Source organism: Setaria viridis, chromosome 6 (assembly GCF_005286985.2).
Source record: "Setaria viridis chromosome 6, Setaria_viridis_v4.0, whole genome shotgun sequence".
In the NCBI taxonomy this organism is placed as follows: domain Eukaryota; kingdom Viridiplantae; phylum Streptophyta; class Magnoliopsida; order Poales; family Poaceae; genus Setaria; species Setaria viridis.
In genome coordinates this window covers 27,775,711-27,787,947 of record NC_048268.2, presented here as the reverse complement: position 1 = coordinate 27,787,947, position 12,237 = coordinate 27,775,711, and the positions used below count along the sequence as shown (strand labels likewise).

The 12,237-nt window shown below is 52.0% G+C and overlaps 1 protein-coding gene across 2 annotated transcripts; it reads right to left on the bottom strand.

The window, feature by feature from the left end:
* Positions 1–6,078: 6,078 nt before the first annotated feature.
* LOC117860144 (uncharacterized) lies at positions 6,079–9,736 on the bottom strand. Of its 2 annotated transcripts, none has more exons than XR_011898581.1 (3): positions 7,372–9,736; positions 7,141–7,254; positions 6,079–6,529 (listed from the first exon to the last, which is right to left on the bottom strand). XR_011898581.1 is itself a non-coding variant. In XM_034743386.2 (3 exons), the coding sequence occupies exons 1-3, from the start codon at positions 7,934–7,936 to the stop codon at positions 6,461–6,463; spliced, it is 732 nt and encodes a 243-aa protein (XP_034599277.1). In that variant the 5' UTR covers positions 7,937–9,736; the 3' UTR covers positions 6,079–6,460. The 2 variants fall into 2 exon arrangements, 1 of the variants encoding a protein (XP_034599277.1); XM_034743386.2 differs by having other exon boundaries at positions 7,157–7,254.
* Positions 9,737–12,237: the final 2,501 nt, after the last annotated feature.

The following is a 12,237-nucleotide window of genomic DNA, read 5'->3' as shown; positions in this document are numbered from 1 at the left end:
GGGTAAACAGGTGTAGTCATGTTTGAATTTGGATAATGAGTTCCTAAGCATTCTAGCAATGTTTATCATCTAAACAGAGCAACTCATATTTAGAGATAAATATGGGACAACAAGGAATAGTCATAACAATCAAGGGGTGGCTATCCAACCATGTCTTGCGATAAAACAATATGCATTTTATAAAACAGGCCAATAGGTTGTGTCTGAAAAACTGGGTATTAAAATATGCATCAAAGGGTGAGATTGGACTTGCCGTTCTCAAAGCCTTCCGGGAGCTCCTGCTCGCGGTACTGGTCCTCGGGCTCGGGCTCGCGGTCGAACTCCTCCTCGCGCTCCTCCTCGGGTACTCCGCGATCTACGGCACACACAGACAAGCACACAATAAATAAAAAGAAAAAGGGTTTTACCCGATGAGCTCCGAACAGGAAACATGAACGGAAAATAGGTAGGAAGGGTATTTCCGTGGGATTTTGATATGCCTCGGCGGAAATATATGAGAGGAGGCCGTGGTCGAATTTGGGGTTAATCGGAGGAAATTTGGCGCATGAAATGACGGTTTAAAAGAGGTATTAGGGGCTTTAAAGGAGGTTTAGGACTAAACCGCGAAAGCAGGGGCCTATTTGTAAATATTTTCGGAATGGTGGGAGGACTTGTTCGCGAATAGGAAAAACTTGAGGGTTAGATCGGGAGGGGAGGGATTTTATCCCTTCTTCCTCCTTGGGCCATAACAGGAAGAGAGGGGGGGGGGCGTTGACCGGCGGCGGCCGGCCGGCCTTTCTTGCCGGCGGCGCGGCCAGGTGATGGGGGAGGGAGAGGGTGGCGTGGGGGGCCCGTTTTGGGCCCTCACCTTGGGCGGCGATGGTGGGAGGAGGGGCGCCGGCGCCGGTCAATAGGGGGGGGCGGCGGCGGCAAGCGGCGGCGGCGGTCGGGCGCACAGGGGAGCAAGGGAGGGGCGGCGGCAACTGGCGGCGGCGGTGGTGCTGCGGAAGGCCGGGCGTGGCCCTCCTTTTATAGGCCGGCAAGGGAGGGGCGGCGGTAGCAATAATGGTGGCCGGAACTTCCGGCCGGTGGCGTGCCCGGGCGAGCTTGCGCGTGGATGGCGTGGTGGCGTGGTCGTCGAGGACGCACAGGGGCGGCGACCTCTTGGGGAAATGCGCCGGGGGGGGATGGCGAGGTGGCCGGCGGATGGTGCGGCGTACAGGGGCGGCGACGGGACGGCTCGGGCGGCGCGCGCGGCGCACAGGGGCGCACAGGGGCGCCCAGCGCGGCCGGCGCGGCCGGCGCGGTCAGGCGCGCGGCGCGCCCCGGCGCCCGCGGCGCAGCCGGCGCGGCCTGGCGCGCGCGGCGCGACCCGCGCGGCCTGGCGCGCGCGGCCGGGCGCGTGCGCGGCCCGAGCGCGAGCGGGGCGAGCGGCCCGGTGGGCCAGGCGGCGGGCGGTAGCGCCAGGCGCCAGAAGGGTGCTGCGCCAGAAGAAAAGAGAGGGAGGGAGAGAGAAGGAAGAAGAAGAGGAAGGAAGGAGTAAAGGAAGAAAAAGAAAAAGGAATTTGAAGGGAGAGGAAAAGAAAAAGGGGAGGGGCAGCTCAGCGAAAATGGCGGGATTTAGATGGCTCGCGTGATGGATTGGACGGCACGCGGCGAAATTTGCGGGGAACGGAAAAAGAGGGTTGACGACGTCGGGTGCCGGGACGGCGGGTCCGGCGGAAAGGAATTGATTTGACGGAGCTCAGCGGTCGGAAAAAAAAAATTTTGGAAAGCGTTTTTAACGGGTGATTTAACCGGGTGTATTTTACGGGCGTTACACTTCCTTTCCTTCCTCTTCTTCCTGCGGTCACCCTTTTCCCTCTAGCACCCGGCGCTCAGCGCCTTGCTCCTGGCGCCGAACCCCGCTCACGCGTGCGCCGGGCCCACCCGCCCCGGGCCGCGCGCCGCACTCGCCGCGCCCGCCCGCGCGCCGCACCCGCCTGCGCGCCGCGCCCGCCTGCCGCCGCGCCGCGCCCGCGCAGCGCCGTGCCGCTCGTCCCCCGCCACCCGCGCCGGCCCCACGCCGCACATGCGCACGCCGAGCCGGTCAACCACGTCGCGCCGCTCGCTCCGCGCCAAGCCGCCGTCGTATCGCCACCCTGTGCGCCGGCCCGCCCGCCGGCCATAGCACGCCGCCCCTCCCGGCGCACCTCCCCAAGCGGTCGCCGCCCCTGCTCCCTCCCCTCGTCGACCGAGCCCACGCCATCCACGAGCTCTGCTACTCCGGCACGCCATCGGCCGGAAGACCGGCTGCCATCATTGCCGGCCGCACGCCGCTCCCCCCCCGTCGCCTATAAAAGAGGGCCAAGGCCCGGCCACCCTCATCACCACCACGACGTGCCCCAGCTCCCCTTCCTTCCGCCCGACGCCACCCGCCGCCGCCGCCGCCAGGAGCTCCACCGCCGCCTCCCTGCCGCCGCCGCCCCCCTTTCTCTCGCCCCGGCCACCAATCGACCGAGGTGACTCCTCAAATGGGTTCCCCACCCTCTCCTTTCCCTCCCCTGCCACTCGGCCTTGCCGCCGGTAGGCCAAGCCGGTCGGGCCACCACCGGCCGTACGCCCCCCCTCCTCCTCTGTTCTGGAACCCAGGAAAGAAGGAGGAAGATGGAAATAGGATTTCGATCTGCCCCTCGGGTTCCTCCTATTTACAACCCGGTCCCTCCGCCTCTCTCCAGGGATTTCCACAAATAAGCCCTCCCACTTTTTAGAGAATTTACAAATAGGCCCTCGGTTTTCACAGTTCAGTCCTAAATATTGTTTTAAAAACCCAAACCTCCCTTTAACCCGTCATTTCATGTGCCAAATTTCCTCCAATCGATCCCAAATTCGACCACGGCCTCCTCTCATATATTTCCGCCGAGGCATATCCAAATTTCCTGAAAATACCCTTCCTACCTATTTTTCGTTCATATTTCCTGTTCGGAGCTCAACGGGTAAAATCTTTTTCCTTTTTATTTATTGTGTGCTCGTTTGTGTGTGTCGTAGATCGTGGTGTACCCGAGGAGGAGCGCGAGGAGGAGTTCGACCGCGGCCCGAGCCCGAGGACCAGTACCGCGAGCAGGAGCTCCCGGAAGACTTTGAGAACGGCAAGTGCAATCTCACCCTTTGATGCATATTTAATACCTAGTTTTTCAGACACAACCTATTGGCCTATTTTATAAAATGCATATTGTTTTATCGCAAGACATGGTTGGATAGCCACCCCTTGACTGTTATGGTTATTCCTTGTTGTCCCATATTTATCTCTAAATATGAGTTGCTCTGTTTAGATGATAAATACGGCTAGAATGCTTAGGAACTCTTTATCCAAATTCAATCATGACTACATCTGTTTATTCGAAAAATAAATGTGTGAGTGTGTTCTACTGAGGAGTTGGGTTTTCGGGTGTAAAGAGAGGTGGTGGATGAGATGGATGGGCGTTTCTTGTGTGGAATGCCGGATTGTTAAGCTCGTACCTTAGTGGTTGAGCAGAGTGGGAGATATCCATCTTGTCATGGTTAAGGACCGAGTTGGTGTGTCATCTTGCCTAATTCCTTCATCGTACAACCACCCGACCGTTGTATGGGCAACGGCTTAGCATAAACCCCACTAGCTAAACTGCTAGGCTTCAGGTGTGCTGGTGAGCAACGGGAGCCCTTGGAAAAGGACTAAGCTCTTGGTGACTTAGGTCCCGGTTTCGGCCCCGTGGATGGGTTGCTAACCCCTTGGGTGCTTCCGTGTTGACTAGTCAGTGTTGGCTAAGGTGGGTAATGGCTTTGTTAGGATCCGTACCGTCACTAGGGTGATCGTGATACGGTACCCTACTTGTGGGAAAAGTGTACAACCTCTGCAGAGTTAAAACCTATCCGGGTAGCCGTGTCCACGGCATTGGACGAGTTACGGCTCGGTCACACAACTAGCTTTTGGGAGATGACTGGTATTTACGGTGTGTGTGTGTGTGGGATTTTGGAAGTGTCCGGTAGTTGTGCCGTGCGCTACGGCGGACGGGGAGTCCGGTAGCGATAAAACTTGGATCCTTTGTGTAGGATCAACCCCACTTGATATATCGTTTATCAAGAAAATGTTTTATGAAAATTCTTTAAAATGAAACCCTGCATATGTCAAAAATCTAGCTTTATTGCAAATAAACCTTAACTATATCCTTGTTGAATCATATGCATATTCTTGTTGTATCCCCCTCCGTGGATGGGGTTGGACTTGTTGAGTACTTTTGTACTCACCCTTGTGTTGTTGCTTCAGAGGAGGATCCGGACTTCGTCGCCGAGGACTTCGAGTAGGAGGTTGCGTCTGCACCCAACGCTGCTTGCGGTGTTGGCCCTTTTGCAGGATGCTTCCGCTGACGCATAGTTCCGATTGCAGCCCGGAGTCCGACTGGACTGCAACTTGGATTTGTATTGTTATCGCTTTAGTCTTGCTTTGGGTGTGGCTTGCCCGCCCGCTCCTTCGGGAGTTGTACGGTTTCTGAACTATCTGTTGAATAAATGTGTTATCAGCCTCCTGGGACTGATAATTGGATCACATTTAGTCTCTACTTATGTGGGGACGCTTCAAGTTCTTAAGGAGTGAAATGCTTGCATTGCTTCGATTAGGTCTGAGCCAATGATGGGACATCATTTTTTTTGCAGATGAGACCAACGAATCCATCAGGGCCTGGTGACTTCTCCCTCGGCAGCTGCATAATGGTCTTCTTGATTTCTACCTCCTCGAAAGGGGCTTCTAGCTCACTCAAGTCATGAGGCTGGTAACCCAAATTTGTCCAGTTTAAGCACCTGGTGCACCCTTGTGGTGCGCCCATCAAGTTGACAAAGTGCTGAAACACCACTTCCTCCTTTTGCTGATGGCCAGTAGCAGTGCCGCTGGTGGTGGTAAGGGTTGGAATGAAGAGCTTCTTTCTTCTGTTTCTAGCATGTAGCATGAAAAGTTTGGTGCATGCGTCCTCTTTCCTGATCCAAGTTAATCTTGAGTGTTGACGAGCCCGGGTACGTTGGATGGCCGCAAGGCTGATCAATTTTTCTTTGAGATAGTTATGAAACTCAAGTTCATCCGTTGTAACCTGTGCTCCTGAGTCCTATCAAGTAGGAGTAAAAGTTCCTTCACTATTTCCAGTCTCAATGGCAGGTTTCCGAGGTTTTTCTATGCCATAGCTTTAGTGCTTTCGCAGTTCTGATAAGTTTGACATGCATACGTAGAATAGCATCTTGTGTGTTTACTGGTTGCGCCCATACCTCTTGTATGGTTTCCATGAAGTCTGTCATGTTAACCCAGTAAGATTCGAATCTAAATCCTTCATAGTTCTGTCTGGTGATGTCTCCAATGAGCATGAGCGGTGAGTGGTCAGAGCCCATTGTTGGTAACGCTTGTAGGTCGGTGTTAGGGAATAGGATGTGCCACTCAGGTGTTTTGAATACACAATCGATTCGGGTAAAAGTGGGGTCATCTTGTTCATTGCTCCACATGAATTTCCTACCGTATAGCTCTAACTCCATGAGCTGTGTTTCGTCTAAAGCTTGTTTGAATCGATTCATCATGTGTCTATTTAGATGGTTGTTACTCTTGTCTTCCGCTCTATAGATGAGGTTAAAATCCCCCATGACTAGCCATTCCGCCTTCCTACTTGCTTTCATACCCAGTAGCTCATCAAGAAAAGAGCACTTGTCGATATCCCCTAAGGCCCATATACACCTGTGATCGATCAGGTAGTGTTATCAGCCTTCATGGTGATGTCTGCTGAAATTGTGTAGTTTGTGGCGTGGTGGTTCTAGATGATGAATAAATTCTCAAAAGGAGCAAGGAGGATGCCTCATCTCATTCCATTAGATGGCAAAACAACGAAGTTATGTGCAAACTGATTTCCAGGGTCTCAGCAACTAGTTGGGGGTTCCAGTGGGCGATCTTTGTCTCTTGTAGAAAGACGATCGTTGCACCTATTGAGATCACCATATTGCGAACACTCGCCCATTGGGCGGCAGCATTGAGGCCACAAACATTCCAATAGAGAAGGTTACAATTTTTCTATGACATTGGTAACCAGCGAACAACTCAAATATGCCAAGGGATGAAGCAAATTCAAACTAGATTTCAGTTCAACCGGTCTAGGAGATGGCTTGGCTCAAGGGCCACGTACAAAGCCAGGGCGACCTAGGGAGTAGGATGCCAGCCTGCTAGGTCGGGCCGTGAACGTCACTATTGAGTTCTTGGCAGACTTCATGAGTGTCGATGTCCAGGCTTTGGCCCAACAAACACCGCTGAAGCCGTAGGGCCAAATTGCCAACCCATTAAATATTACAACCCGATTCAAGTTCTCAAGTGATTTGCTAATCATTCTAAAAAGGAAAAACAACTAGTCGACGGTGATAGTTCTGGCGTCTTCCTCTACGCCTGCACACCTGTAGGGGCAGGCGCCACCTTGGCCTTCTTCTTGCCCATGAGCTTGTTCCCCTACTTGATGGCCATCTTGAGGGCCTCCATCGTCGTCTTGGTGAGAAGATGTGGGAGGTGGCGCGCCATCTGTTCAAATTCACCATTAGCATTTCTTAGTACTCCAGGAGATAATTCACCTAATTTGTTCATCAAGACATGCTGTGCATGTTGAATACTTCCTGTTATCGGGTTTACTTTTGCTTTTTTGGCAAATTTGTTGCTCTTTCTTTGTTGAGATGGTTGTGTCAAACTGCTAGGCATTTCATTGCTGTGAGTGTCATTTACCCTTGGAGGTGTGTGTAGCTTGGGGGTAGTAGGATTGCTAGAGACAATCTCTACAAACAGTGATAGCTCATCTTCTGCACCTTCAGGGTGCATCGGCTCTTCTACTGCACTTTCAGGGTGCATTTCACTCAGATGGGTGTTTGTGTCTACATGTGATGGTGCAGATGGGGGGATGCTGTTCTGCTCAATGTTGTGAGCAAAATTATTGAAAAGCATATTACTAACTGGACTGCAATGTCTCTGAGCAACCAATGGTGGAGTGGTTGTTTGTGTGTGCAAAGTTTTAGTGTGTTGCATGTTTGATGTCACATTGTGTAACTTAAGCGATGATTTTGCAATTGGTTGGGCCCTGACTTGTGGCATATCTAAGATGGAGATGTTCTGTTTGGTGAAGCCTTTCCTACTCTCCTCACCAGTCAGTTCTCGCACCTCGCCTTCTTCAAGGTCATCATCAGCCATTGGTGAAGCGACAGGCTCCCAGCCCAGTGCATTCAGCATCTCCCTGATGTAGTCCTCTTTGGATGGTCCTGCAGGAACATGAGAGGGGAGCATTTCTTCAAGCATTGGATCAAAACGAGTGGGGCACAACTCATTATGAAGTTCTATGGTGGTAGATAGGAAACAATTGTCTTCTTTCAACTCACCAAACACTTGAGCTAATGGGCTGGCGAATGAGACCCTCTTCTTGCTCTTGGCGATCCACTTCTTCTTGGTCTCCTTCTGCGGGTACCCCACCACGCCCCAGCTTGGTGGAGGAGAGAGGCATTGGCTGCGGTAGCTGGACTGCCCATAGTTGCCACCCCTTCCATGATAGCGGGTGGAACTATAGCAGTCCTCAACCATGCCCCGGCAACAATACACCCTGCTCCAGGCAGAGTTGCTGCAGTGACGCCTGGTACCCCTGCGGTGGTCATCGTCGGGGTCATCCCGGCAGGGATGGAAGTTCCTGCCAGGCCGGTTGTTGATCCTGGCGGGTACGAAAGTCCCTGCTAGACCAGTTGTTGGCGTCGTGCTGTCCATCCCTCTTCTCGCCCAAGGAGTCCAGAGCTCCATAGCTCCAAAGAAATTCCCGGCGGGGCTTCCTGTTGGGAGGTGCATCCCACCCTCCCCCATGGAGGAAGAGGTGGTCCTCCACCTCATCCAAGTGAATCTTGAGCTTGTAGTCATACGCGCCCTTGTAATCTGTGGGTGGGTCATGGATGAAATCATAGTGGTTGTTGCCCGTTGGGAGCGGCTCACTATCAGGATCAACAATGGTCAGTAGGACTGCCTTTGGTACCTTGCAGGGGTCCGGACACCATGCCTAGAGATCATATGTCCTTGTGCGGTTGCAACGGCGTGAGTACTCCTCCACATAGTGGATGGCGCACTGCTCACCGATGACCTGCGCCACCACAGCTTCATTCCAGGCGTGCACCGACAGGCTCTCGATGCGCAGCCGCACACGGAACTTGAGCTTGCTCTCCACGGCGTAGCGGCGTTCTGACCAGGGTGCAAAGTTGAAGACCCGGCCTTTGTTGTGGACATCATCGTAGTTGATGACACGGTTGTAGGTTCGGCTGTCAGAGAAGAACACCAAATATTGCTCGGGGTAGTGCTTAACGACCTTCACGTCGTGCCGACTGATGCGAAGTTGTTCCTCCAAGACGTCGGTGATGTGTGTGGGGCTATGTCATGGTTGTTGCCATTGAGCCAGCACACGGCCATCACGCCAATCATAGAATCCCTGGTGCGCTTGATACTCCCGGTCGCCGTGATGACACAAGCGTGCCCAGTCCGGGCGAGCACGCGGGTCACTCGGGTATGCCGCCATGGGAGCAGCTTCGTCCTTTGCTGCTTGAAGGTAGGTGCGGCCATTCGGGAGAGAGGCCCGGCCGTAGGAGGGCTGAGAAGTGGTTTGATGTTGTGTTGAGGCTGCTTAAATCTTCTCGTCCAGGCAGGGTAGGAGAGAGCTTTATGCCCGGAATTCAAACATTTCCAGCATTTAGTGCTATTTCTACAGTGTGCAACCCTGTGATCCATTGAGAAGCAGTTGAGGCATTTTCTTTGGGCATGAGACATGAATTTCATCCTCCTCTGTTCTGTCATCCTTGGTTGGTGCTGCTCACGGCTTCCTCCTGAATGTTGCTTTTCTTTGCGCCATTAGTATGGCGATTTAACTTCTCTGAAGCCCTCATCTTCCTGCAGCTGACGCCTTGTAGTCGATGAATGCAGCGGATTGTTGTGAGGGGGTTGTCTGCGATGGTGCTGCACCTCTTCCCAATGTCTGGTTCCTGCCGTATGTGGATGTGATTGGCCGCGTCGCAAGCCTTCAATTCTCTATTGCACCCATCTCATTCTTGTACTGCTTTCGCCTAATGCTTTCTCCAGGATTGAATGCTTCTCTACTGCTTGTGCCATATCCATCCCCTTCCCCTTCTTCGCGCCAGTGAATCGCTTCCCGCGTGAGCAGTAAATTGGCTGTCCTTGCTGGCCCGTGGTGTGGTGAAGATGAATCGCGTCGAGATTACCTCATGCAGAGGGTGTTGGAGCAGATCTTGGACCAGTGGATCCAGTGAGCTCTCGTCCGCTGCATCGAGCTCCGAGCACTTCTTCCTTCCTAGGACCAGCGGACCCGGTGTGCTCCGGTCCGCTGCATCGAGCCCCGCGCTCCGCTTCCCCTCTTGAATCTCTGCTAGTAATTGCAAATCTTGAGCGAGATCCGGGAAGAGGATGGCCGCCATTGACTGGATCCGCTGACCTCGAACCTTGGGGCTGTCCTGGCTGTCGCCTCTTGTTGCACGACTTGAATCCCTGGCAGCTGTCTTGGTGGCAGGGATGCTTCCTTGGAGTTGTTGGGGCTCACTCTCTGCTAGGCTGTCCGGGGTCTACGACGGTCTTGCCGACCTGTTGACCTCCGGCGAAGCCGGATCTGGGTGGGGAAGGGAGGGGATTGGACTGTATGGGGAGGGACCTGTCAGGGCTGGCTCTCTCGGGGTGGAGTCGCTATTGGCATCGCTCCCCGGGGAGGGGGGGAGGGGAGGTGGAGACGCCATCCCGCCTTTCAAGCCTACTACGATTATTTGTCAGAGCGGAGTAGATGCAGAGCAGGTGAGTGCTGTGAACAGCACTGTAATTAGACAGCAGCTATCTTGAGAACCAGCAGGAGAGACAGATTGATTAATAATGCCGGTGAAGGTAAGTCACCCAGTGACTCCATTTTTCGTTCTAAAGAAAGGTCATTGATTGTATAATCAGCTACTTCCTCTAGACCTTCACGCATATTGTTAGTATAGTTTGCACACATTTGCCATGCACTTAATTTTTTCAGTAAATATGTTGTTTTTTTGGACAGTGTCCGGTGGCTGGGATGGATCTGGCTGTAAGAAAAAAGCCAGGATGGCAGGAGTGCAGCTTGTTATTAGCGTTGCGCAAGAGTGAGAGCAGACGTAAGCGATCGGAGGTAGGAGCACACATTTACGGTGCCTAATGATATGCTCGTTAATACTTGTCAAAGTTATTAACAGTGTTAATGTCCCAAGGATAATCCTGTTTTCTACGTTTCGTTGTTCCTTCCAATCGTTCCGTTCTTTTCATTTGCTTCGTTCTCTCCTCGGAGCAAGCACGCAAAGCCGTTACCACCATTATTAGTTAGAAATCCATACCATTCACTCAAGCACAGGCCCGAGATCAAGCAGCACGACCTGGTTTATGGGAATCGTAAATAGACAAAGTGGTGTTTTTTCCGCTCCATGTCGTTTCCTTCATTTCCTCAAAGCTCTGAGCACACTCCCAAGCTGTTGCTCCTCGCAGGATTCGTCGTAGGCACGAGGTGGCAGCTCGATAAACTATCTGTCTTAGGCACGCGAGTCGCCACTAGCATGCATGCCACCGCCCGTCTCTGGCCCTGATCTGTCCCAAAACAAAATGGTGGTTTGACCCCAAACCTAAGACACTCATAATACTATAAATTCCAGCACCGTCGTCATCTGATAGCTCCAATGTGTCAACGAGAAACAACAGTTGAACACATGCTAGTTTTTATAAAAAATATATAAAAATGTTGATGTTATTTTTCATGTGGCAAATTGAAATCGTTTTTATTTATGTAGTTTCTTAAAACTAGACGCTCACATACATGCACACACACTTACCCCTACGAATACACGTATGCAACCTTACCCTTATGAGCACCTCCGAAAAACTGAGCCGGCAAATCTTCGAGATCGGTGAAGTCACCATTGGCACCTTGTTGTCGACGGGCACGTCGCCTACCATTAAAAGAATAGCGTCGGTTAAATCCTGAAATAAATCCAGGAAAATGCGAACACCAGTGCTGAGTCAATGACTTGAACTCTGGTGGGTACAGGCCATATATAGTTTTGTACAATCTTGATTCGAAAGGCACTACTTCAATAATCCATCATCATACTGTAGTTACTAACATCCATCATAGTCAGTATTAATTTATTCTTAGTAATTAATATTGCAGGAGATCATAATTAGATCAGACAATATCGATGATGAAGCGGAGGAGATAATTGACTTTCTGGAGCGTACGAGACAGGATGGTGTGATGTACTTGGATGGCTGGTATGGAGCTGGGATAGGGGCATCCACCATCCTCAAAGCGGTCGTCGAACGATATAGATCATCATCATCAGGGGATGCTACTAGGAAAGCAGCTGGCTTGGACAAGATCATCCACATTGATTGCTCACTGTGGCAAAGCAAGAGGTCCCTACAGAAGGTGATCGCGGAGGAGCTAAAGCTTCCACGGGAGGTGATGGCCTTCTTCGACCAGGGTGATGAGGAGGAGGATTTTGATGGTGTGCATCAGGCTGCTAGAGGTGTCATTCCACAAGTCAAGTGGGCAATCTTGAACGAACTTAGCAACTCCAAATTCCTGGTGGTCTTCCACAACGGGAGTGGCAGCTATGTGGACCTGTGGGAGTGTGGCGTCCCTGTCATGGGTGTTATGAACAAGAGGGTGCTGTGGACCTCCCGGGGCAGGTTCCTGTTTCATGGTGTAAAAGATGAGGATGTGAAGGAGTTAGCTGGGTTGAGTGATGTGACCATATCAGTTTTTCCACAGAACCTTGACAACTACGATGTTCTGAAGGATACCTTCAGGTGCTTCTTTCATTCAGAGGCCAAGGAGGTTGCTAGGTACAGCGGTGTCCCTGAATCTAACACTAATATTGTCTTGGAATGCATCTTGTATAATATGGTGCTCATACAAGGGGGCAATGACATCAATTGGGGTACCCATGCGGCCAACTATTGGGTATGTGATGGAATCATACAAGATACCAATGGTTGTGGTAGATCGGCTTGGGAGATTAGCGATGCTTTGCACAGGAACATCAACTTAGGGTGCATCAAGTTTTGGTGAAGAGCATGCTTGATTTAGTATTATGTGATGAGCATAGTGGCCGCTGGGTTTCAGTCTCCGGCCAACATGCAGTGGAAGTCCAAGGGCCGACATCCTTCTTCTGGACAGAAGCTATAATAGAAGGTGGCATGTTTAA